This window comes from Lichenostomus cassidix, chromosome 4 (genome assembly GCF_008360975.1).
Source record: "Lichenostomus cassidix isolate B80296 chromosome 4, HeHo_3.0, whole genome shotgun sequence".
NCBI lineage: Eukaryota > Metazoa > Chordata > Aves > Passeriformes > Meliphagidae > Lichenostomus > Lichenostomus cassidix.
In genome coordinates, this window is record NC_139484.1 from 34,967,101 (window position 1) to 34,994,664 (window position 27,564).

A 27,564-nucleotide genomic window follows, 5' to 3' on the forward strand; every position below is an offset into this window, starting at 1 on the left:
TTCGTAACATTAATCATGAATATGTTTCATGCAGTTTACAATGTATTGTTTGTGAAAGAGAAAAATGTTTGTCAGTTGATCTTAATGCAAGTCTGACATGATTAAAAAATTCTAAACTGTAATGTTAATCATGTCTTGTCATGGAGACAGCACATAAAGGATGTGTAATATGAAAGATGGATGCTATCTACTGCAGTTACATAAAGTGTTTCACATATTAAAATGCATTTGCTCTGTGAATAAAGTGCTGCAGACTGTGATCTGAATCTACCACTCTTAATGGTCTGGATGTCCTATTGAAAACAGTGAGATCAGCCTGGAGCTTGGTGCCAAGCATGATAAAACTATTGTACTCTCAAATACTGATTTGCAAAGAGAAATCTTTTTCACTGGTGTCTTCTCCAGAAGTTTAAACCCTGATAGCTAGAAAATGGATCCTTGAATTTGGCACATGCAGTATAGAATGATGGTTTGGGTTTTGGCTCTGTTAGTCATCTTTCTCTTTGTGCTTAAACATTTTCAGGGCTATCCAAGTAATATTTAATATGAGTTTATCTGTAGATACTTGGCTGGTTTGGTTTTATGTTTGGTTGTTTTTTTTTAAGAGAGATATCTTTTGTAGTAATTCTGAAAAAGGATTTTTATCTGGATAGTCTTCAAAACCATGTGGCTCATTTGCAGGGAGAGTTGGGAATGAGCAAACAGCTTAGAGACCTTCAGGCTAGACCTGTCTGTGTGTAAAGGAGGAGGAGAGCTCTACAGACCATCTAAATTGAGCTTATTGTCTCTTGTGATGGGTGTAAAAATGATCAAGTTTGTCAGTTCAGGACAATTGATGCTTGACTCAGTAGAACAAACATTGCTTAATTTGCTGTGAAAACTCAAACAGAGAGGAGAAGGAGATGAATCCTGATTAAACTACAGTGAAAGAGCTTGAACAAATACTTGGCAGCAATTATAGTGTATTAAGACCATACTTTTCAATTCAGATACGATAAGAAAACGAATTTTTACGTACTACTTTTGTTTCATCTTTTAATTTCAAAACATGCAATGAACTGTTGTCAACCAGCTTTAAAGTTCATCTCATTTAGAGATTTAAGAAAGACATTCCTTTAGCCTCCATCCAGACCAAAACCCATAAGAACTTCAATTTTAAAGGTTTGCCAAATGAGCAAGACTCTTTTTTTATCTAATCCACATGATAATTTTGGGGAATTTGCCATCAGTCTTGTACGCCAGTGCCACATATTACTTGCACCCTAGTCAGTAACTTTGCATGTTACAGACTTCATCATGGAGAATGATCATGATGATAATCACAAGCACACCATCCCAAAGACAATAGAAAGCTCTCATTCTAAAATTCAGTACTTGCTTTCCTTAATACTGTAAGGTTTTTTTAAAAAATATATATAATGTGTTCCTATATGAACTCTTTCTGTGCTTCCATTTGACTTAATACTGTAAACTTAATTATTTTCATGCGCAGAAAGTACAGTTTAGCAGAGGACATAGTTACATTTGTAAAAGCATTTTTTGAGTATTGTTTTAGCCTTTTGTTCTTCAAAAAGCCAGTAAGATGTTGTGATTCCTAAAAAAATAAAACCCAAAATATAGTGCCTACTTTCCTGTCATAACTTGTTTCTTTTGAGGATATGAATTAAGTTTGCAAGTACGAAAGTCTAGTATAGTTATCTCAATGCAGTTTATGACTGAAATATGTGTAAGGTGACTTTCTTTTCCTTCCTGTTTTCATTAAATAAGCTGACAGAGGAAAATTATTAGACTGGTGAAACCATTTGTCTGACATCCAGTGAATATATGTGAAAAGGCAGAGATGTATGATTGTTTTGCTATAATTTGCTTTATAGACACTAGCCCATCCAATGATGCCCTGTAATCACTGCCTCTCAAGGAACAGAGCTACCTTTTGGATGTGATTATGTGACATAAAGTTGTCCTCCCTGCATGCTTGCAGTGAAGTGGTGTCTGGGGCAATCTGTCCTCCTCCTGATATAAAGTAAAAAAAAAAAGAAACCACATTTCTGGGAGTGACTTTTTGTTCTGCCAACCTGTGTGAAAGTTCTGCTATATACAAGGTAGAAATAAACTTTTTTTTTAGGCAATCTTGACTAAAGGTTCTGCAGGTGGTGTTGAAATGTGAATAGTAAAGCTTGCTGGGAAATTCAGTGGAAAAATGCTCGGATTTAAAAAAAAAAGGAAATCAATATGCACATTTAAAGTTCATTATAGGTATTCTTAAAACATGGAAACAGTCTTTCTCTTGAAATGTCTTATGAAGTGGTATGCATTTTTATATTTTTAAAAGATAGCTGAAGTAATTTCAGGTCACCTTGACCATTACTTCTATTTTATATGATAATTAATTGGACAGCTTGTATATGTTTTGGGAACTATGGTTAATGTATATGAGGTTACTGATACTTTTAGTTACTTGCATTTTTATTCCATCGCAGTTTACAAAAGGTGAGACTGAACTGAAACACAGTGAGTACTGGTGCTTAAAGTGGGGAAGGACTAGTTGCCAGAGGACAGGTTGCAAATACTAAAAAGAGTTGCCCTCCCAGATCTTCTTTCCAAGCAACTCTGGTTATTGAATACTTCAAGGATTTTTGAATTGAGAAACTAATCTACTTCTATTATTGTCACACTAAACGAAAAGAAGCCTCTAAATAGGTATCGGTTTAGTTTATTTGGTTTTTTTTTCCCCATATAGTTTGTTCCCAGCTTTTACTAAAGGGGTTTTACTGGGAAGAAATCCAAACTTGACATGCTTCACAAAAAAGATTGAAAGCTGTGAGTAGTTAAAGTTCTAGAGGGCTGACATTTTAATTAGCTGCTATTAAGGAGAAAGTTAAGCAAGTTACTAAAATACTGCCACTTCAGTATGGTATCGAAATTGCCTTTCTTCCCCCAGTATATGCAAAGATCAGCTTTTTAAAATCTGTAATAAACTGTGATACAGATAATGTTTTCATCTTTTTTTTTTTTTTTGAGACTTCTGAAGTTTTGAGACCCTGAGCATTTCTTGGCAATAGTTAATTTTTCCCTGAGTCGAGTCTGTCTTGCCCATGACAGAAATTAGCGAGTGATTTTTTTCTGCCCTTTTCTCAACCCACAAACCTTTTATTATATTTTGGGTCCCCTGTCCAGCTGAGGAGGGGAGTGATGGAATGGCCTCGGTGAGTACCTGGCATCCAGCCAGGGTCATCTCACCACAGTAGAATATCAATTCTTAATCCAGTCCAAATCCTCTTTTATGATTTCTCTCACTATTGTAAAAATGTTTACACTTTAAGCAAGTACATTTAAGCAAGGAAAAAATTAATTAAACACACGCAGAAACACTTTCTCAAAGTTAAAATGTATCACATGCAGAGATTAATTAATAGCAACAAAATAGGCAAACTAAGTGAGCTTTTTTCCTCTATGGAAAATGTGAGGTATGATTATTTCTTTCTGCTTTTCTAGTTTTAAATATACTTTGACAAGTATACTATATGCTATGATAAATTAAATGGTGGAATTTCTGGTAATGCATCTGAAACAAAGCCTACAATTGAAGTAAATTTCTATTTGACATCCCATTCCTCTGTTACCTGTGGTTGTGGAGGGTTAGGGAAGTGTGTATGCTTGCTCTCTTAACATGGTTGCTAAACATCTTTCTCCTCAAAACCTGGATTTTTTGAGGGGCTTTCAATCATACAGCCATAAGGAGAATTCATAGTTACTGTGTGCTGCATAAATAAATACATCATAAATCTGTGTAATGGAATTGAGCATTTTTTAAATTTTCTCAGTGAGAAAGGAATTTTTATGGATTTTCTTAATGTATATCTGAAATTTCAAGCTGTGTATGTGTGAGACTTTGGGTTAGTACTTGGGGTTTTTTTTTTTTGTCTGTGGTAATATTGTGAAGTATTGTTTTGGTTCACAAACAGAATTTTTAATTTGAACTTCTATCCTTTAATAATGTTATTTAACTTCTGTCATTTATATGAGATCTGAAAAAAGAAAAAGACTGCAACTTTAAAATTTTGCCTTTCCGAATATATTTTTTATTTGTTGCTTTTAACCCAGATATCAACAAAATTTAAAAAAGGAATCAGCAAATACTTTTGGCTGAATCTTGTAATCAGCTATCAGCAAGTTAACTTTTTCAAAATCCCCAATGGACATATTGGGTTCCTGCTGAATTATGCATAAATGTGGCCTTGGGATAAATTTTTAGTTGTGTTCTGTAAGTGATGAGTTGTCCTTTTGAATAGAAAATATTTTAAACTAATTAGTTGAAAATCTGTTTAGATCCTGGCTGAAGGTGGTTCTTGAAGTCTCCGCTTCTGCCTCTGCCTGATTCCACAGTATATATTGGCTGGAAATTTCAACTGACTTTGAAGGAAATTTGCTCAAATTTGTGTCAGACATTTGAGAAACAGTTGGCATTAATTAGACATGTATTATTCAAAAAGATGGGAATCAGTGGCAAGGGAGGAAAAGAGCTGTGTAGAGCTTTGCTCATAGCAGGTCAAGCATTAATTATAACTCTCCTTACCACAGAAATGATAAAAGGCAATACCAATGATTGCAGCATTAGTATCTTTTATAAGTAGAAGGAAAGGCAGTCACTGGGTAGTGCAGTAGTAGTGAGTATACAGAGCACTATATGTAGTATTAAAACTTTTCACAGGAGTAACGTGTCTAATTTGCCAAAAGAAAACACGAAAAAGAGAAGATCATTGAGATTCAAAGTGTGCTAAGTAAAGCAGGAGGAGGCCATTCCCAGGAACATGACATAACTTGTTTCAGTTGCTTATCTGGGTTTATGTTGCTTGCCTTGATGATAATTCCTGTATCTCAGAATTTGTAAGGATGCCCGTTTTTTATATTAACCCAGGTAATTATTTGCATACTCAGCTTATAACGTATTAATCTAAACCAACCTGAAAAGGCAATAAGCCACGTATACACCACCTGAGAAACGTGCCTGGAGTGTGCAAACACTGCTTGCTTATTGGCATTCTTCTCAGATTTGCAGAAGGAATAAGTTTGTCCTTGTCCCTGAGTCACCATGTGGAGAATCAGATGGCTTAGTTCTACTTCTTGGGTCTGCCCCAAACTTTAACTGTGAATATTTACTATCTCCATATGTACGAATGGTTATAACTTTTATATATATATATTTGTTGTTGTTTTTGGGAAGGGGTTTGTGGTTTGGTTTAGGGTTTTTTGGTAGGGGTCATACAGGCAAAATCCAAATTTACTGGGAGCTGTGACAGCTCATGTGTTCTCTGGAGGATACACATCGTGGAATAATGCTTCATGTACAAGAGTGACTACACTGTTGTACACTCTTGGCTCACACATAGCTAAATTCATTTTTTTACAGGTTATTCTGTCTTCTTCATGTGACAGTCACAAAGCCAGTTTCTGGAGCTAGTTTAGGTTGAATTCATGAGAAAAAATAAAGTGGAGAGGAAAGGATTCCCTATTGGTAAATCTCTTCTGTGGAACATCCTATTGGTTTTCCTGTTACAGTATATGGTAAAAAGTACATGGTTATAATATGTCTTAGAATGAAGAAAAATAGACGAGCAGGGATAATTCTCATGTTAATTGCAGCTGTTATTACCCTATCATTTTCTATTTTGGTGTTTTCTGAAACACTACCTGTGCAACTGTAATTTTGCATTAACTTTTTGGATCTGTTTAGTTCCTGTACCTAATCTTGTTAGGGATACTTTAGTTTGAGCTTTTTCAAGATATCAGCTTGACCATATGCATTAATTATATAAGACCCTTTGGTACTAGAGACTATGAGAATGCCATTCTTGAGGCTTTTTGTGTGAATTAATTTAAGTACTGAAACAAACACCTTACCATTATTAGTAGATATTTTTCAGGTCATGTTCTGTAGTAGATACTTTTTATCCTAGCAGTTTGTTCTGTTACTAAATGAAACTGTGAAGCCTTTTTATGGTTGAATTCTGTTTCTCACATGCTTGCTCATTCAATATTTGGCTCTGATTAATGGTCTACAGCCAGTCTGTTCTAATGTTAAATGAAAAAAACATTCTGGAGGCTGTGGCATTTGGTGATAAGTATTTAGACAAAATAGAAGATGTACAGTGCATCCCTTGGCTACAGAGTTATGATTAGATTCAGCTCAGCCTGCAGAATACTACTGAGAATATTGCTTCTCTGCTGCAGTGATAGAGCAACTCATATCAAAACAGCATGTGTTGCTGCTTATCTTGCATTGTACAGTGCGGCATTCTAAATACACTGGACAAACCAAACAGTGTGGTTTGTTTTTTTTCTTTTTTTTTTTTCTTTTTTAGACTTATTAAAGTGGAAATGGGGAGGTAGAATGAGTCTTTCCACCCAGCAAGACACTGTAGTACTTGCAGCAAGTTTTAAAAGCCATATCTTCTATGAAAAATTCTATTACTTATTTTTGTGAAATGTTTATTCAAGCTTTCAGGCAGTTGACTTTTCAGGGTTCATATGAAGTCATCCCTTTGCTAAAACAACACTGGTTTGCCTCATTATACATTTTAAAGCAATCCCTTCCCTCCCCCAGCCCCCCCTCCATGTTTTCACTCTGCAATGCATACATTGGAAATTTACATTCTGCATTTTTAATGTTTCAAATGAATGAAAAAGGTGAAGGATGCTTTAATACTCCATAAAGCACAGGCCATATGATTTAGGAATTAATTATTGATTAATTAATTGAAAATGATCAATTGGGAAAATGCACGTATTTAAGATAAACCACAGTTTCTTGTTTTTATATCACTCATTTCATATTGGCTATTTGAAAGCTGTAAGATACAGAGTTGGAGTTTTCCAATGGTTACATGTGTAATGTCCCTCCTCTGCCAGGGCACCACTGCTGACAGCAAAGGCCAGATTGCATTTTAAAGTGACATCTTGTAAAATGCCAAGATACCTGCAAGAATTAATCTCAAGAGCGCTGAGCTAATTTTTTCTTCTTGCAAATTAATTAACTCAGCAAACAATATTTTATTACCGATAGACAGGTAACATAGAAGAGCTGATTCCTGAAGTATAACAATAATAATTTTGTAGTCCACTTTGTCAAGGCAACAGCTAGGCCAGCTGATTGTTCCTCACTCCTGAGCCAAAGCCTTCCTTACTTTTGGAAACTGGAGTCCTGCAAGGCAATCAGCCCCAGCTGAAGTTTCCACAGCTTTGTGCTGTGACCTGGGGCTTTTGACACTCTGCCAGATGCTGCTGTTGCTTGCTCCACTTGGTACACTCATTCATTCTTGTGCTCACTGCCACTATTGCTCCTCATTTTTGTGCTGCTCAGCCTGACCACTGACATTTTTTATCATTTTCCTCATTTCAGCTTTAAAGAAGTGCACATGAAGTAGTACCATATCCTTAAGGTATACAGAATATTGGTGATCATCTTCTCCTCCTTCATGGAGTCTTAAAAAAAAAAACCTTGTGCCATTTTTTGTTTGCAGTCTGACACAGAAGTTATGATCATAAAGTAACATGAAGAATTGGCCCAGATGTATTAAGTCTGTAGAAATCTGGAAATTGTATTTAATACAATTACAAAACTGTAATTTGATTTTTTTTCCACTTGAATATTCTTTTTGTAGAAATGCTTCTCAAACATCTGTAAAATAAGTATGTTTCAGAGGTTCTTATTTGTCCTTCTTATCTCCTCTCTCTCCAGGAAATGCTCTTCCTTTACCTACTTCCTACCCACTCTGGGTTGAGGAATGGCAGAACACATCACTGCTCTAAGTAGAGATTTTATTTTGTGTTAGTAACAGGTTCCTTTCCTTTTTATCTCATGTGAATGATAAGCAAACAATACTCCAAAGATCCAACTACAGTACAATATGAATATACTCTTCTAAATTTTTTAAGGAACATGTTCTTCTCTGTTGATTTTTTGGTTTAGTTGGTTGGAGGTTTTTTGTTTGACTGGAGGTTTTTTTGGTTTTTTGTCCTTGTTTGACTGTTTTGTTGAGGTGTTTTTGTTTAGTTCGGGATGTGAGCAGGCAGTCAAATGACAAAATTCAAGATTATATGTTTTTTCTCCCTTTTTCTCCCAACCTACACTATTTGTATAAAGCCATTCCTGAAGACAGAAGCCGTTTAGTTCATATTTCTCCTGCTGAGATCATATTACTGTAGCAGCAACCCAGAGAGGACAAAGCCTCATATTTGCTCCCAATTACATCTCTATACCATTTAGCAAGGACTGCATGATCCTTGTAAAAAATCCTGTATGTACTACTGTCATCTGAAGATAGATAAAATAGTAGAGACTTTAATACTTTCTACCAGAAATAGAGTGAATTTTTATTGTTTTCTGTAATAGTTGGATATTGAAATTGTAATAAATTTTATTATATATTTATAAATAAATTATTTATTCCTGCTGGAAAATTTATTGTTCAGGATTTCCTTGACAAGGTTTTTGCATAAGTAAGATTTGATTACTTCTGTGTCTATAATGCTAAGAAAAAACCTTTTATATTGTCTCAGACCTTGACAGTTATGTAATAAATAATTAAAAGTGTTATAAATCTTACTGCAGTGCCTTTTTAAGCTGTTACAAGGTAGAGTAGTGATAATATAATTTTAAAAGAGGCTTTTGATCCCATTTTCATTGATGTAAAATCAATTAAATTTCTTTCCTATAATATAAATTAGGGTAATGAAATAGTACAACTGAGATACTCTGAGAAGTTTAAGAAAAGTAGAATAGACTTGAGATAAATACACTTCATTTTCTGATGCAAGTTTTATGAACTCTCCTCATATTTATCATAGTGTTCACAGAAATTTAAGATTGGGACCTACCTTAATAGATTACCAGAGTTGTATCAATCATCTCTCTGAAGCATGCTATGATTTCTTGCATGCCTACACATGGATTCCACAGTTCCCTGAATTGTCTATTCCATTGTTTTACTGCTCATACTCTTAGAAAAATGTTCTTTACTTTCAATCTGAAAAGCCATTTCATATACATATAAGTATACATATACACATTTTTTGCAACTTGGGTAGTTCCACTTGATATGAGGGCATTTACTTTATTGTAAGACATGCAGTTTTAATTTTCTGTCTCTGTAACAAATCAGCAAAGATCCTTCATGTATTTATTAAATTAAGATTTTTACCTGTTTTATTGGAAATTAACATAAATGTGCAAAAGCACAAAAGGCATTTGCTCAAAACAAGCAATTCCTTTTCTAGTATGAAATGAAAAGGTGATTTCTGCATCCTGCCCTTCTGTCTGTGAGGGAGGGGAAAAATAAGAAATACACTTATTTTGTTTGTACACAAATGGAAATTCACTTCGCAAAAAAGCAGAATGGGCTGGGAGTTTACGTTGCTAATCTGTTTTACTTCTCTAAATAATATGAAGTTGATCTCCACAGTGAAAGATGCAGACTTGTATACAACTGTGCATTAGGAAAAACTCAGAAATTATGTAAAACATACTACAGATTACTTTAAACATTGCTTACTTGCCCTCTGACTTGCCCAGTTGCCATATCAGAGATCAGAAAGGTTATTGTGTGAAAGTTTGTATGTCAAAAAGATGTAAGATTACCTACTCAAATGGGTTTATTCTGTTGGTGATCTTTATTTCCCATTTTCCTTCTCACACTCTTTCTTTGAGACTGATGTGTGACTGCATTCATTTGGAATTAGTGTTTCTCTGTCTACATTTGCTAAGAAATACAATCACTCTCCTCTCAGAGGACTTCAGTTCTATATTTAGAGATAATTCCTAATACATATTTTAAAGAATGGCAGAATTAACTTATCCAAAATAATAAAATGCACTATAAGTAAGAAGACTTACTTATTTGTAGGTTCATGTGTTAAAATAAACTCCTTGTATGTACTAAAGCATTTAGCACATGGAGAATTCTCATTCCCTACTACAAATGGTTTAGGGTTAAAGGATGTTTGAATGCTTGAATTAAAAGCTGTGCTTAAATACTTATGTGAATTATAGTCTTGGCTTGGTGTAGCTGTGTAGTCATGCCTGAGTAAACTAATAGCAGTGAGTATAAACAGTAAATAATTCAGATTTGTACAGAGTTCTTCCCCACAGACACGGAATGGCTTATGCTCTTTATCCACTTGGTTTCCTGTGTTCAGATGTCAAGCAATTGCTTAACTTCTTGAACTTATATGGCAAAGCCAATCTTTTTTACCATGCCTATTGAATTATAAATAATGTGCATTTGAATTACAAAAACAAAACCCCAAGAGAAAACCCAAAGGACACTGAAATGAGAAGCTGTTGCCATGTGTTTTGTTGTTTATAATTTTAAGCAAGGTCCCCTATCCATTGTATATGGAAGTAGTGCACAACTCCTTTTCTGTTGCATGTTCAAATTAATTTACAGTTGATCTATTTTGCCAATAATCTCCTTGTTCTCTTTATAATTATAGTACCTGGCATCTGTAGCAGTGTGGCTGATCCAGAGCCTTATTCTGCAAATAGAATTTTGCACCAAGTATACAGAGTGTTTTTTTCTTTTCTTATTTCACCTTAATCATCTTCCCTTTGTGCCATCTGTTGCACAAGAGGGCTTATTCTCCTTCTGCTGTATCTGCATTATATATAAGCAGAAGATGCCTAACTGAGGTGTCCTTGAACTATCAGTTATCACAAGCTGTCAAGCATAGAACTGAAAATCTTTAGGGTTAGGTATATTGTATCCTAGAAGACAGTAATATTGCTGAGTAGGGCTAAAAAAGCCTTATAGAGTATCTGATATTTGGCCAAGACAGTACTTTATCTTGATGTCTCAAATATCTTACTTTACCTTTCTTTTCAATATGAATATCTGTGGAGAAACATTTTGAGATGGTGTATTAAACCTCTAACAATAACATAGTACTGAGCAATGTACAGATGTTAACTCCAAAACCATCATAGTGTCTTAAGAGGAAAACCTAGCATATTTTTATACTTGCTTATGTTGAGTACTAAGTTAAAAATCAGACTAATAATTCTGTAATCACAAAGGTGAGACAGCACTGTATGAATTAAACATTGCTGTAAGGTTTCCCATGCAGTGGAGCATTCTGATGGGATTTTTGGGCCCAAATTGAATATGTGTGTCATTCTTGTGCTATTGGGTTTCTCCGTTTCTTGAAGAATCAAAATCCTGAACTAAAACTTGTGATTGTCCTTAGTTTATGAGGTTATTTTTACTGCAACTGTAAACCAGCCTCAGAGAAAGTTAGTATCAGGTCTTCTTGCTGGGTTGGTTTTATCCATCACATTTGGGTGACTCCCCATTTAGATGAAAGGAGGCATAAAACTTTACCATTGGGCTTTTTTACTCAGTTCCTACAGAAGGTTATAGCCTTGTTGCACTTTCTGTATTGCTGTTTTGTCTTCAGACAGAAGAGGCAGTATAAAAGGGCTTAAATCTGTCTATCAGTAGATTTCAAGTAGTCTTCTGTACCCAGTAATGGGAAATTATGTCTTAATGATTGTCCTTTTCTCTAGAATTTTACTCTTCTTGCATTGTGAATTTTTCCCTTTTTATCCTGGCATTTAGGTCAACCTCCTAACCATTGTGCAATGATAGAAATTACTGTCAGACATCTAGGAAGGTAAATCAGTGACAGGAGAGTTTTCTGTGCTTATGATGTTTTTTTAATGCTGAGTAGACTCATGCATGGCACTTTTCTCTACAGTGGCAATCTTTTAAGCCTAATGATCACCCAAAAGTTGTACTTAAATTTTTTTAGTACTTCTCTTCTGAACTCTATTTCTCTCCTTCCAAGGTCACTCATAAGGAATGGTTTCTTTTTACCTGAGCTCTTTTAGAGAAATTAGCAAACTACTTCCAGGTGGATCTGATAGCTGGCTCCCTTACCTAATGATCCCTTAGCTAATTGGGAGGAGCTCAGGGTGAGAGAGCAGGCAAACAAAAAGCTGGGAGAAATAGTCACGACATTCATAAAAGGGCACAAGCCTCTGTTTATGCTCTACATGTGTATTTTAATACAGTATTAGGAAGGAGTCAAGCTTCACAACTTCTAGTGCACCTCGTGGCTGAGCTATACTGCGTAAGTGCAAAAAGCAATTTGGTCAAATACTTATACAGCATGATAGGAGAAAGTTCCAGCTGTTCTTAAGTTGCTCTAGATAACAACCATGATATCTATTCTTGTGGCTTATGCACAGTGATAATGCTCCGTATTTGGTGGGGGAGAATGGAAGACTGTTTAAAAATGTTTGTCTTCAGTTTCACTAGCAAGGGACATCATGAAGAAAAAACTCCTCTGTTAGGAAATATATTTATCTCCTGAATAGCCAAATGGACTCACTTAAGAAAAGCAAAGCAAGAATCTACTTCTCTTTATATTGGGCGGATAACTGAAATATACAGGATATTTTATAGTAAAAAAATATTATTAGCAATAGTATGTTTTAATCATATAGGTAATTTATTTGGGAATTTTCACAATATTACTAACTACCTGGATAAATGTCTTACTAATAGCGAGTTAAAATATTTGCTTTTGGTCTATATAGAATATATGCTGAAAGAGAGGTGCTAAAATTTCAGTGTCTTGAGGGTTGAATGACATTAGCTTTGTCTTACTTTATTATGAATCATATTTGATACAATTGTACTATTGAATTTTGAATAGTACTTTGACTCATTAGCTGCTTTTTTAGTGTTCTAGTTCCTCCTCATTCTCAGTATGAAATCACAAAGATTCACATAGAAGCTTAGTCTCAGATTTTGTATCATGTTAGTGTGTTGCATGCATTTGGGGATAAAAATTAAAAAATACCTGTTGGTAATGAAATAGCATAAACAAAAAGGGGTTTGTGATACAAATTAATTCCCCCCCTTGTAAGTAACAGTAATTGTTTTCATTAAGAAATTAAATGGAATTATAAATATATGAACAATTCTTGGAAAAAATTACTATTTTAGCCAAAAAAGTCTAAAATTGGGTGACTAAAGTGCCTTTAATTGCATATTCTGTGTTTTTAATGTCTTGTGCAATGTGAAATAGATCACTGAGAGAGGCTGACAGGCTTTAAGGACACCACTGGATGTTTCTCTCAGTTTCTGGTTGCTTTCCTCTTCATCACCTCTTGTAGCTGCTCCTAACTAGCTGAGGATCACGTGCCCTTCATTGGTTATTGAATCCAGCTGATTAATTTCTCTATAAAAGCCCAGATAAAAAGAGGTATTTTCTTATGAGGGGGTCTGTAGGTAGAAGGATAGAGAGGTTTTAACCTGATCAATGATATGTAAAGGAAAGTGTATCTTCTTGAGAACCTGAGTAGGCTTGAAGGGTTTTGAAACTCTGAAGAGTACATTCTCTGCAAAAATGGGAAGAATAAAAGTAGTTGAGAAGAATTGAAGGCTTTTATATCCTGATTTTCTTTGAAGTGTTTTTCTTTGTTCTGTGCTCTCTTACTGAAAGAGAGAGAGGTATAGTAGCCTGAGGTAGGTACTAAGCCAGCCAAGTGACTGATGATGAGCTAACTTGGGAATAAAAAGCTGGAAAAAAAAGTCTATGCTTTGCCAGGGAACAAGCAGATGCTTTCTTTGGGGAAGCACCAAGTGACCAGTTTCTGAAACCAGCTCCACAGTGCTGTGACATTAGAAACACTGAGTGCATCTGTCTTGTCCCTAGGAGTGCAAGTGTGTTCAAGGAGCCTAGAGCAAAACATCTGGTTTCCTAACTGTTTCTTCTGGGAAGTTGGATACTCTTAAACTTCAATACTAAAGTTGTATTCTGACAACATGAGTGGGAGGTAGGGGTCCTATAATGTAAAGTAACTAAATAACCAGGTTCCTCATGTTGATTGAAAGGCATATTGCTGGAACTGATCCATTTGCTCATAATTTTGCTGTGGCAAAGAAAGGTCTTAGCTTAGTTTACAACTGAAATTTTTCTGTGTAAAATGGCTTTAACATGATTGTGTGTCTGGAAAGAGGAAAGTTAGATGAATTGGGTGAATTCAGAGGGACTTCTGAGTCTTGTTGTTTGTACCTACTTTCTGCTTTTGTATTGGAAATAACAGGAGTGTTTCTCAAGACATTGCTGGAAGTTTCTTTGAGGCATTCCAGGCACAGTGTTGTAATTGAAGTTCAGTGTAACTTCTTTTTTGTAGTATGTTTTTTGCTGTCAGTTTGAGGCAAATAACTGTTTTGTTTTGTTATAGGGAAAGGTGAACATGGAAAACCATATCCTCTTACAGAGGAAGACCATGATGATTCTGCTTACAGGGAAAATGGCTTCAACATATTTGTTAGCAACAATATAGCACTGGAACGATCCCTGCCAGACATCCGACATCCTAAGTAAGTAAACTGTTTCCTGGACTATTTGATTTTTAAGATTTTATCCTTGTATATCTCTAATTTGTTTTCCAGGAAGGTAAATATGAACCCTCAATCAACAAAAACCAATAATTTCATAAAATAGGAAGTGGAAATTGTACCACTGTTGTTAAATCATTTGCTCTGTCTTTTAAAGTGACTTCTCATTTGATTAGTAATGTGTTGAAGGCCTATAGAACAGTAGAGAAGGCCTTTTTTCTTTACAGAATGATATTTATTAAATTTCTGTGTTGTGAATTGTGCTAAAAAGCGTTCACATAATTTCTGATGTTCTCATTTGGTTAATAGTTGCAGATCTTTGGGCTGGGGAGCAGAGTGAGAACTTGTATATCGTTTTTGGCTGTGTTTGCAAAATGTTTCTTCTGTTTTGGTATGTAAAAAGTTAAAATAATCCAATAGCTGCAGGTTGCCGTGTGTTGATACTTCAGTTGGTTTATGCAGAATAGAATTATGTAATAACAGAACATGCATGATGCACAGACAGAATCTGGGGGCACTGGATGATGGTATTGTTCCCTAACAGCATTAATATAACATAGAGAAATGGGATAAAGCTTATTCTGGAAAATAACTACTAAGCTAAAAATTGTCATACAGCAAGCCAAACTTGATTTTCATATTCTTTAATTTTTGGCTCCTTTATACAAAGTGTAGAGCTTCCTATCTGTGAGAGGAAAAGGGGCACTTTTGGCTTTCTAGGCTCCAGGCTCTTGTTCTTTAGAGTCATTCTGAAGAGAGGGCTGATTTGATTTGTCTCCTTACCTGGCATTTTCCCCCTTTTAATTAGATGTTATGCAACTACTGTGTGGGGGAAAGGTACAGGAGTGAGACAAAACTAATTGTCTCTATGACAATGTTTTTATTTTCCTTCAGAGACAAGTCTCTCTATTATACAATCTTTCATGTTAAGGTATCTTCTCACTTCTTAGCTTATTTTGGTATGAAAAGTTGTCAGAGAGTAGAGCAGAACTTCAGGGCTTGACAGAAGTTCTCAGTGCAGGGAGAAGAGAAATATCATGGCAACTAACCCTTCTTTTTCTGTCAAATGTAGAGCTGTCTTTTTCAAAGAATGAATAATGTATGATTGTTTGCATAGTAAGAGTTTTTTAAAAATAATTCACTGCAGAGGAATTAACCTTTCATTAGAGATTATTCTAATTTAATTTTAATTGTGAATTGTCTAATTGTTGTACTGTTTTGAGGAAAAAACCTATTTATCTCTTAATTTGTATATATTAGTATCATTTGCATAGGATCAAGTTAAAAGAAATAACTTGCTCTAACAAGCTGTATGTTTTATATACTTTCTTTGCTTTCTCCTTTGCCAAATTACCTGAAATCATATAATGAATGTTTCCAAGGAGTTTGAGTTCTAATGTACAGCTGTATAGCATTGAAGCTGTGGTAGATTACATTGTTGGTATAATAAATATGTTCATCAAGCATCCTTCTCTGTTAGCAAAACTGCAGAGGACAGTTACTAAGACGGGAATTACTAAAAGGAAGCTGTCAGGTTTGTCATCCCTTTGTGGTTTTGTAAATTGGTCTTTTGGCAACCTCTTTCTCACCTGCTGCTGTCCTCAGAGTCCCTGACATTTCCATGCATGTCCCTAGAAGCAATGACGGTGATGTGTTGTCAGAAGTGACGTATTAGGAACGAGTCAGTGCTACACCAGCCTCTCTCAGCCCTCTTTTCCCCAACACGAATCTTTCTGTGAGTTGCACCTGAGTGACTCATTTGGGAAGCTTGTATCCTTAGGTGTCTGCATTGTTGCCATGTTCCAGCTAGATTCCTGTGGCGTTCAATGAAATCTTGTGTGGTGGATGTTTTAGTAGTGTCCTGACTGAACTGACTTGAGCCATGTCTTTCTGTCCTTCCTTATGTTAAACACTCATTAACAAGTACCCATTAGTTAATTGACTGTATCACTTACCATCTAAATATAAAGAGGAAAAAATGTTCTCGTGCTGTAATTGCACCAGGAAGTAGTGCATCAATTAAGGTGACAAAGCTGGGCTCAATACTTCTGATGGCTGTACCTTGAAGCAAGAATATTTCTTGAACTTCCAAGAGACAAAGAAGTCTGACAATGCTTTCTGACCTACTGTCAGAAACAAACCCATCTCTTGGCTGCTGCCACTATTAAATATGGCCAGTCTCAAACTGCTCTTTGTGTTCAGAAATGTCTTCTCTCTTCAGAAGTGTGTGTGAAATGTGAAGTAGTTCATACCTCATTGTGCTGGTTTTGGCTTGGCTAGAGTTACTTTTCTTCATAAATTTGCATGTCATTCTTGCATGCATGGACTGTGCTAGAGGCTGGAGCTAAACCCTGGCACTAATAAAGTTGCTTTCGGAGAAACTGATTAGAAAATTATGTAATTTCTCTCCAGGAAGAACATTACAGTAGATCAATCAGGTGTGGTATAGCAGGCAAGCTCTAGTTTGGCCAGCTTTTGAGTGTTATAAAGGGTTTGGTGTTGTGGAGCTTCTAACTGCTTTGAGGCTTTTAGCTGTTGTCTTGTGCACATTTGTGAGAGATGACAGTACTGTAGACTTTGAGTTTTGATCCTTTGTGTCTATTTCATGTATGCCATTTGCACTAAAAATGGTCGTCGTCTGCTGAGGACTGATTTCCTGAAAATACTATTATATATTGTATAGAACCAAATAGAATGGTTTTATTACCATCAGTAGAGAAAATTCACAAAATGAACCTTCAAATGCAACAAAATTGAGTGGTAAATCCTGTAATTTGAATAAAAACTTAAGTCAGAAAAGCAGCTTCAGTAATTTCTACATTCCTCTAAAATAACATCAAAAATATTTTGTTCCAAAGTCAAACCAAAGAAATTTAAAGTAGCTCTTCCAAGTGTTTGGTTTTCTGGGAAGTATGCAAAGACAACAGAAAAAACTTGCTCTTTTTCATCCAAATAAACTTTCTGAGTCTCTTCGGAAACTGGGCTCAGGATTTGCAAATAACACCTAGCAGGGGGATGGGTAGAACTAAACTAATGCTTAGATGATTGAACTCTGAGAAATTCAGGTTTTTAGATTTTTTTAATAATATCCTTATGTTTTTCCTGTGATACTTAAAACACTTCAGCAAGGTGTTATAATTGCTTCTTCTTTCCTTTTTAAGACAGAAAAATGTGTGTGCTGTAAAAAAATCCATAGAGAAATGAAACAGTTAACTTCTATTTTAAGGCTGACTTGACCTTTGCTGCTTCCTTACTATGTTTTTATTGCATGTCTCTAATATCTCCCATGTTTTATTTATGTCTCTCATAGCTGCACTGAAATAATATTTTTTTCCATTTCTGAGTGGTCTTTGATGTCTTGTTTCTGTCCCACTCTTGTGTGCAAGTCTTGGCACAGTGGGCGTTGAGCTACTTAGCTAATTCCCTGTTCTCTGCCCACAGTCACACCTGTCTTTGAGTTTAAACAAAGAAACAAACTTCTTTTTGTTCCCCCCTAATTCTAAATAACAATCTGTAAGAGGCTTATCACCTCAGTTTATTTGGTTTCAAGACTGATTTAGTGAAAATAAGAGTTCTGATCTCCCAAAGTGAAAGGCAACATTATCAGTTTTAGCTAGTATTGAGAGAAAGCAGTGGAATTAATATTTAAGGGTTAGAAACTCTGCAATGATATAAGAAATATTTCAAAACCCACAAGAAGAGTGTTTTCATTCACATCTCTTTTCACCTACTTCATGCCACTTTCTATAGTCCAGAATACAGCAAGCCTGCTAATGCCAGGGAAGAAGTTGGCAGTATTTTCTATTGTATAAAGAGAAATGCTACATATTATAACATTGAATGTACCAGTTAAAATTAATTCTTATCTTCCCCACATTATTAAATATTCTGCTATTCATACCAGTTTTGTTCAAACAAATAAAACTGAATCTGACTCACATTTTTAACAGCATTTTAAATGTGATTTTAATGAGGCTTGGGGGAAGGATTGCAATCATCTAGTCTGAACAGTAAATATAAATTTTGTGATCTATCCTGTTTCAAGCTCCTAAGTCTTTGTATACTAGACAATCCATTTTTTAAGCCTTTCATTATCGAGTCAAGGAATTCAAATTAGTCCCTGATACTAATACAGTTGCAAGCTTTATAATTTGAAATCTTTGTGTTTGGTATGTTTGTATAGCTTAATTTGAACAATAGGTCTCCTTTTATCTAAAATATGTAGATTGATTTCTGACAACCATATCCTGGAGCCCATCAAGGACAGCATTGTGAGCCAGACAGGGGAGGGGATTGTCCCACTCTGTGCTGGTGCAGTCTCACCTCAAATCCTGCATGCACTTTTAGGCACCATAATATGAGAGGGATGAAAAGCTGTCAGAGAGCATCCAGAGGACTACCATGAAGATGAAGGGTCTAGAGCTGAAGCCGTATGAGGAATGGTTAAGGTCACTTGGTCAGGTTCAGCCTGCAGAAGAGGAGACTGAGGGGAGACCTCATTGCAGTCTTCCTCGTGCGGGGAAGAGGAAGGGCAGGCACTGATCTCTCTTCTGTGGTTACCAGTGACAGGACCCTAAGGAACGGCATGAAGCTGAGTCAGGGGAGGTTTAGGCTGGATATTAGAAAAAGATGTTTTTTACCCAGAGAGTGGTCAGGCACTGGAGCAGGCTCCCCAGGGAAGTGGTCGCAGCACCAAGCCTGACAGAGTCCAAGGAGTGTTTGGAAAATGAAAATGCTCTAAGGCACATGGTGTGACTCTTGGGGTGTCCTGTGTAGGGCCAGGAGCTGGACTTGATGGTCCTTGTGAGTCTCTTCCTGCTCAAGCTGTTCTATGATTCTATGACTTGGGTAGTCACAGATCAGATGCTCAAATCTTTCCCAGCTTGCCTCAGTACTCTTTCACAAGAAATCTCATCCTTGTAAGGTTTCACTGGGCATAGATAGATTCATTTGGTAATGAAATTCTTCCCATTCTTGTTGTACATTAAGAATCTCCAAACTGAATCTTGTGCTGTCTGGTTTTTAGCCTGCATGGGCTTGAGTCAATGTTTCCAATCCTTTTCTGCTGATCTTGCTATTGCTGTGTGAAGTGCTGGCCCTTCAATGTCACTCCCAGCAGTATTCCTTTTTGGAAGTCTGAACTATCCTCATTTTTCTTAGACATGAAATTTTTCATAACCCTCAGAAGGAATGCATTTTCATGATTAAAGAAATACGAGTGTTTAGCTAAGGGCTGTTAGATCTTCTGTGTTCTGGACACTAATGAGGTTTTATTTCTTTCTAATAACAAAACCAAATTTCATTCCATGGGTTCTGCATAACTGAAACTCTCCTTTTCAGTAGCAGAAGCTGAGAGAATGCCTAAATGGTTCTCTCACAAAACATTTGAATGCAGTGTTGTAGCTCTCCATTGTATTTTTGAAAAAGAGGCTAAGTGACTATGAAATGGGATTTCTCCGGGCAACATGTTTTTTGATTGACTCAATTTTTGTGTTTCTTTAGATTAGTTGCAGAGTTAACAGAGTTGGAGTCACTCTTAATCACTATGTTCCAGTAAACTTGGCAAAAACATTAGTGTAACTAGACTCATGGGAAAGGGATATAGTTAGATATATAATCAGGTAGTAGTCCATATCTGAATGCCCTGAAAAAGTAGTTATTGCATTGTATTTAGCTACTTTCTTTGTATAAATACAGTGCATTTTTCAGAATCTAGGCTATGTATATTGTGCCTAATACTAAAATTTAAAAGTTTCTCTTTAATCCAGCACTCCAAGATAACTTCCAATGAATTTCTTCAGCAGTCTATGACCTTAAAAACATGCTTGGGTTGTCCTGCCTTGCTAAAAAAACCTAAAAACTAGACTACATCATTTACGTATGCTGAAATTACAAATATTTAATAACACCGATGGAAGTATTTAGTTCTTTGGATCTTCTGTTAAATTTTTGATCATATGGTGAAAGAAACAGATAGTAGACAGTTTTTTCTAGTTCTCGTTCATTTTAGGAAATCAGAAATGTTTTCAGACTTGTATATGTTGCATTGCTTCATACAGCTGATCACTAGCATTAGCTTAACTTTATCTGGCTACCGAGCAACTGTTTAAACTCAAATTGTGCTTTTAGTCGGTATTAGAAAAGCTAGAAATTATGACTATGCTTTTCAAACTGTTTTGTGTAGTTACTGAATAATGTAGTGAAAGTGAAAAGTCACGTGGTCCAATAGGCAATGTCCCCATTTCCAAGCCTGACCAGATTGTTCTCTGCAGTTTCTTCAGGGCATCCCATTTGAAGTGCAGCTCCTCAAAACAGTATCAGGAATATTTTATACCCAAGAAAACCTATGGCTTTCTGTCTCTGTCATGGCTTCTGTCACTTTCTCTGCAGAATACATATTGATAGTAACAAATAACATGGAATAATTCCCAAGTGCTTTCTGGGTGTTGGTGTGTCCTTTTTTTTTTTTATGGCAGTAACAGCAAAAATGTGGCTGGAGATTGATGATTCCCTTTCCATCCTTTTATTGAGAAATAGGCTGCAGTGTTAAATAGGCCAGTGAAGAGAGTCCAAGCCTGATGGGTCTGTTTCTGCCTACTGAAAATTATTTGATAAAAGAAATGATCTGTTTATATATGTAGGGAAAAGTAGTTTTTGTGTGTTTAGATACCTTGCATGTTACTTAGAATCCAGTAAATCCTCCCACGCTGCTGAGAAAATAGCAAGCTGCAGTAAACATAACTGTGAAATCTAAACTAAATGGGTACAGGAATTCTGAAGCATATTCACCCTCCAGCCAGTTCTGTACATCTGGGATAGCCAAGTCTATTAGCATTTGGCAGTGATTAAGGCTTGGACTTTTAACTGTCAAATAATACAACAGTAAAATTGGAAAGTACATCCAGCTTTGCTAAGATTTGCGAGAAATGTGGGATGTTCTGGGGTTTTGTATCTTTGAAGTTCATAGGTGAAAGTGATGATATATGTTATTAATTCAGTAGTTTTATGAAAAGCCTCAGTATACCTAACTGAGCCAGCAGTACATTCTCAGTGGCAGCAAAATTAGCTATTGCACCTCATGTAATAAGGACAGAAGATGTGCAGCAGTGCTGGAATAGAAAAGCAACTTCCATTTTGCTTGATTTGATTGTTGGAAACCTTCTTGAGCTCCAATTTTCTGAAGGCTGTGCTGGCCACAGGGTGTGGTAGTAGGCATGAGAAGTTACTGATCTTGTTGGCATATGTGGTCCATGAGGCCCAACAGCACTTCCACAGCATTTGCTCCCTTGTCTACCGGTTGTGATTTTGGTGTTATAGACACTGGTCAGATCTAGTACTATCTTGCCTGTTATCTCTTTTCTTGTGTACAGGCGATTGTGTTGAGAGAGAGATGTAAGCCTGAGCACATACTGCAGTGAAAGGGAGTGGTGAAGAGATGTAGGTAGATCACAGAAAGACTATCTTTGAAAATTAAGTACTTTATGCTTAAGCAAACTGGACATAAGAAGCTTATGGGCCTGATGGGATGTACCCATGAATGGTGAAGGAACTATTACCTATTTGAGGTTCCTCTCAATGGTATTTGAATGATCACAGCAAGTGAGAGAAGTACCTGAGGATTGATGCAAAACTGGGAGGAGTGGCTGAGTTTATAGAGAGTCCTAGAAGCCTATGGGATACCTTTGGAATATTAGAGCAAGTGGTAAAAGAATAACTAGGATTTCTGAAACAGAAGTTAAAGGGTAGTTGAATGTCACAGGTTGGTTCGTTCCTGAAGTGGTGTGCTTTAAAATGCACTTTGAAGTGACAAAACCCTGCATTCTAATCCTCTTTCTTCTTCAGCCAGGAAAATGACCTTAGTTCAAAATAGAAGCTTTTTATTGATCATGTTGATGTCTACCTTACTTGTGAGTGACAGTGAGAGAAATATGCTAGGTTTGAATGAATGAATTTCAAATACATTTTTATTTCTCTGATCTCCACTTGCAAAAAAAAAAAAAAAAGGTTGTTTGAGGGTGTTTCGTTGTATGTGTATTAAATAAATTGGTCTGTCTGTTATTTTTGAATTCTTAGGTAACAAAGTGCAAAGTTTGAGCTAAAATATGAGAGTACTAGGATGCCTTCTGATGTGCAATTGCTAGTGAGGAGTTCTGAGATGGTATAAAATGACTATATGTATTATTTCCCAAGCCTCCTAGATTTAATACATATGATTGAGTACATAAGTTTCTTACAGCATATAAATAATGGTTTAAAAAAATTTATAACATCTTTCTGTAAGTGATGATGTTTTTATAACTCACTGTATCATAAAACAAAACTTTGCCAATGTAAACATGCTTTGTGCCAATAGGATTTATCTGACTCTTGGTCTCCTCCCTTGGTTAGAGGAACTTTTTGGTTTGAAGGACAAAGTGATAAAAACTCCCAGACTTTGATTTCTTCAGAGACACACAGTGCTGCTGAAGAGACTATGCATGACAGGCTAAAATGATGTAATTTGACATAAAGTAACAAGCACCTAATTCAGTTCCTTAAGTTCTGATGAATTCCATGCTGAGGGAAGTCAACATAGAGCACAGGACTTGGCCTCCTTAGTTCCCAAGACATGTTGGTAGTGCATTTAATAGCAATTTCAGAAACAATTTCTACTGTACAATTTAATCTTGTTCCTTCTTTTTCTTCTTCATGAAAATAGCACTAATGTTTTGTAGAAGGTTGATTTGTTCTAGTAAAGTGTTGTGACATTTATTGAGGCCCATACCCGGTAATGCCTGCTTTCTTCCCAGCTGTGAATCACTGTGAAAATAAAGATTACTTTCCCTGCCATCAGCTCACACCCAAGCTAATTTTACAGCCTTGTCAAATGGCAGGAGAAATTACTAGTTATCACTACTTAATCAGGCTCAGTTGACAAGACTAGATTGGAACAGAAACATGGTGTGACTGAAGCTTGTTGCTGTAAATTGAATATTTTGACATGCTAAGACAATTACTATGTAAATTTTACTGGGAAATGTTTTGTTCTGGTAGCTGATAGAGGTCTTGTCAGTACCTAGGAGCCCAGTGGGTGCTGTAGTTTCTTTTAATAAAGGGAAAGAAAAGGTCAGATCTGAAAAAGCAGCTTAGCTAAGAGAGCGAGAGCTGGCAAAGCCAGTGGGGGAAAAATAAAAAGGTTGAAAATCTTTCTGTTTTGCTTTAACTTTCTCTGGCACTTCCTGTAAGAGGAGAAAATTGGAAGTGGGCTGCTTTTATGATCCAGAAACTGCCACAGTAGGCTGCTACCTTGTTTCCTAAATGCAGCAAAGGGATGTCTGTGAGACACTTAACTTCTCCTATGTTATTATCTATCAGGGCAATTTTCAAGGTTGCTGATACATCTGGAAGGCGCAGAGCCTGCTAACTGACCACAGCATTGCTTCTGGTATCCCTTAACGTGCATAAAACATTGTTGATCTATCTACAGGGTCAAGCGAATTGCTGCTTTTATGAATCAGCTCTTGCTGTCAAATGGCTGGAATGGTGCCAGCACTGCTCTCCTTTCCCATTATTTTAGAAACCTGTATTCTTTTATTTGTCTTTTACAGGAGCAGTAGATTTCTGCATGTTTCTCTTAACAGTGGAGCTGTAAAGATGGAGAATTTGGAAGTTCTGCATCTTTTCTTAAGCTGGTATGATGTTTTAGGACATTTTTTTTCCCCCACATATAAAGTTGTCAGGGAATTAAACATAACTATTCCTATTCCTTGAAGTAAAAGGATGCTGTTATTTGTGCCCAGTAGAATAGGCTAACCTACAAAATGAAATCATAATAGTCTTAGGATTTTTAGTAGTGGTAAGACAGAAGTGTAATTATAGCTCCTTTTCACTACTTCTCTTTTTAAGAACAGTCCTCTTTTCAAGTTGTATTTTAAAAATGCCTGCTGCACATGGCTTCACAGTGTTTCTGGGATAATTTTTTTTCTTCTTCAGGCAGGTTAATAGTTCAGGAATAGAGGAACCTCTTGCTATTCTCTTAACTTTCTAAAAGTCTCCCTGCAACTTTGAAGCCAATTCTAAAATTGTTTTGTTCAGAAACTCAGTTTTGATTCTTCAACCCAGCAGAAGGATTCTGTTTCTCAAAGGAATAATTAAGTCAATATTGACTGTTTTAAAGCAAGTTAAAGGGTGTGACTGTGTATTGTTTCTATGAATAAGCCTTGAATTCCTGGAGTCAAGTGCCCAGCTCCAAAATCAAGCTGTAGGACCAGCATGCTCAATACAAAGCTGGCGGAAAGTTCCACTTTATCAGTTACGTGTATTTAATTTTTTTTACTATAGAAATTATTTACAAATTACTTCTACCATATCTTTTTGTAAAGAACTTGTGTTTCATAAATAACCATTTTCTCGTGACTCTGTGGCAGGTGTGCATGATAAACAGGATTGTGCAGCTTTCAGAGTTGAGTTTTTCAAATCAGTAATAAATTAAAAAATTGAATCACATGTACAATTAGTGCTTAATAATGGATCTAATAGAAGGGAGAGAGGAAGGAGATTCCTTGGACAGAGACTGACATTTTTCAAAGCGGTGAGTATTGCTTCACAATGTGGAAACAGCTTGTGAACTGGTAGATAGATCCTCTGTTTGTAAAATCTTATCCAGATGTCTCTGAGGGACTAATTTAATAATGTAGTGATATTCTTTGATAAGAAATACCAGATATTATGGTCTGAAATATCATGGAAAGAGATACTAAAATGATGAGTAGCAATATTTGAAAGCCTAATTCAAGGTTCATAACTTTTGTTTCATTATAATCTTGAAAATGACATCGTATCTGGGTCATCAGCAAATTCATCATTTGATGCCAGTTTTTCATACATAGATACACAAGTGTTGTCCTTTATAAAATATGTTTCTGCAAAAATTCCACGTTGCTAGTGTTATTAAATAATTCTGAATATTTGTGCAGGGGCAATGCATAATGCCCCTTGCATGTCCTCCTCTACACTCCCATTGTTCTGAATGGTAATATAATAACTTCAGTAAGAAAATACAGGTGTGAGCTACATAAATGTAGGTGGATGACTGTTGCTTATCATGGTTATTTTCTTGCTAAGCGTATCCAAGACATTTCAGATATAACAGAAATTATTCTGAGATTTAAGACTTCAGTAAATAAACTTGAAGAAATCTATAATTTCTGCCAAGAAATTTTCAATTTTTTAACCTTAGCTACTCAACCTATTATTCAGCATTGCTCCATGCATAAGTGCTAGTGTGCTGCGCTAAAATATGTTATGTTAAAATGCAACAAAAGAGGCATCTTTAGGAAAGCATCTATTGAAGATTACTAAGGCCAATCTGTAGTATTCTGTTAAGGTTATACGGAAAATACTTCTGCTAAGTAGGAACCCTTTTTCTAGTTTCAATCATCAGGTTCTTCACCCTCTTGAATAGTATTCCTGCCATAAGTCCTGGATATATACTGTTGCTTCTTCATCCCCTTGTACCCTCCCTGCTTGTTGATTCAGGCATTTGGATGCAGCACTCTAGAAATAAATGACCTTGCTTTCCAAAGGGCTTAAAATAACCTCTTTGGGTGGCAGCCATTTATTTGTTTTGAAAAATACAACATAAGGACTAGTAGTTACTTGACTGAACTCTTTCTGAAAAGTTCTGCATTTTTCAGTGTCTAGGATGAATGCATTATATAAAAATACAAAAAATTTAAACACTTTCTTTAAATTAGAGTTCACCTCTTATTTAGAGAGAACAATGGACATCCTTTTCCCAGTTTGCCTTTACAACAGAGCAAGCATGCAGTAGGATTATCCTACAGAAGCAAATTATTTTGCTTTAATAGTTATCTTGCTGTATGGAGTAATGATAAGCTAGTTTTTTTTTCCCTTGTTTTATGTGATCAAATGTGTCACTGTGGAATTCAGCAATAAAATGGATTCTCAGCCTCCGATAAAAGGAAAGTATTGGTAAGGTGAACTGAAGTAGTAATACATGCAGTATAGTCCTAAACGCTGAAAGCCACTGTCTTTTAAATCTCTTAAGAGTTGGCATATTACTTGCATATGATGAGACTGTGTGGTGAAAGGACAAGAGAGATAACATGCTCATACATTGCTGGATTCCAGTCCTGGCTGTGAAATGGACAAGCTGTTTGAATTCACCAGCCTAGTCTGGCAGTCTGTAAAGGTAGTGATAATCCCAAATTCACCCTCTGAAGAGCACTGGAGGCCTGGGTCTACTCATGGATGTTCCCTGGGATGTGCAGATGTTTACTGTTACACTGCATAGGGTGCTGATGCTGTAGCATGGCACATGCCTAGAGAAATGAGGACAGATGGGAGCTAAGCTGACTGATCAGGATTTTTCTGAATACTTTGTGATTGACAGCATCAAACCTTCAACACTTAAGCCTTCAGTTCTGAAATGATCACTTACTAGCCACTAATGAGGAGGCTGCATTAAACCCGTAGCTGAACAAGGTAAGCTGAGGAAGACATAGTGTGAGGTTTCTGAGTAAAGTGAATGAGTGGTACCTCAAACATTAAACATTAAAAAATACCACTGAACTGAGCTATTTGGTTATCTGAAGAAACATATGTATGAAGGTACGGATAAAAGTGAGAAAAACTATAATGAAAACAGTAGAAGACTAGTCAAATAATGTGCTCTTAGCATCCTTGAGTATTTATCCTCTTATCAGTGTGGGAATGATGAGCATACATACATAGCCAGGGCTGATTACAGAAAACACTTTCATGGAAATTATTGTGATCAAAGCCCAAGTGAAAAATCAGTTTGGTATACTAATTTCAGGTAGACTGATTTAGTTTTCTGCCCTCAATCCCAGAATTATAAAATGTCATGGCAAGTTTTTCTTCTGAAACTTTGTGTGTTTATGCTAATATATATTTCATTCAAGATAGCCATTTTATAATATATCCAGAATGAGTTAACAGAGTCAAATGACATGTCTTCATCTTCATTTACTGTTTAAATCAGTCTTGTTAGTGCAGACTTCTCATGTGTTATTTTAAAAGTTAATCCAGATTAAAGTGACACTGGGGCAAAAACTAGTCCTGATGGAAACAAGTTAAAAATAGCAAATAATACATTACTGTTTAAATTATTTTTAAATGCCTTGTATTTGTA

At 36.0% G+C, this 27,564-nt stretch overlaps 1 protein-coding gene across 3 annotated transcripts in view; it reads left to right on the forward strand.

Annotated features, from left to right (window-relative positions):
• GALNTL6 (polypeptide N-acetylgalactosaminyltransferase like 6) overlaps positions 1-27,564 on the forward strand; it is a 428,069-nt gene that overhangs the window by 165,781 nt on the left and 234,724 nt on the right. For all 3 annotated transcript variants that reach the window (XM_085058681.1, XM_085058679.1, XM_085058680.1), the window contains exon 3: positions 14,252-14,390. In XM_085058681.1, the coding sequence (XP_084914807.1) occupies positions 14,252-14,390 (139 nt within the window). The remainder of the gene's footprint in view (positions 1-14,251; positions 14,391-27,564) is intronic.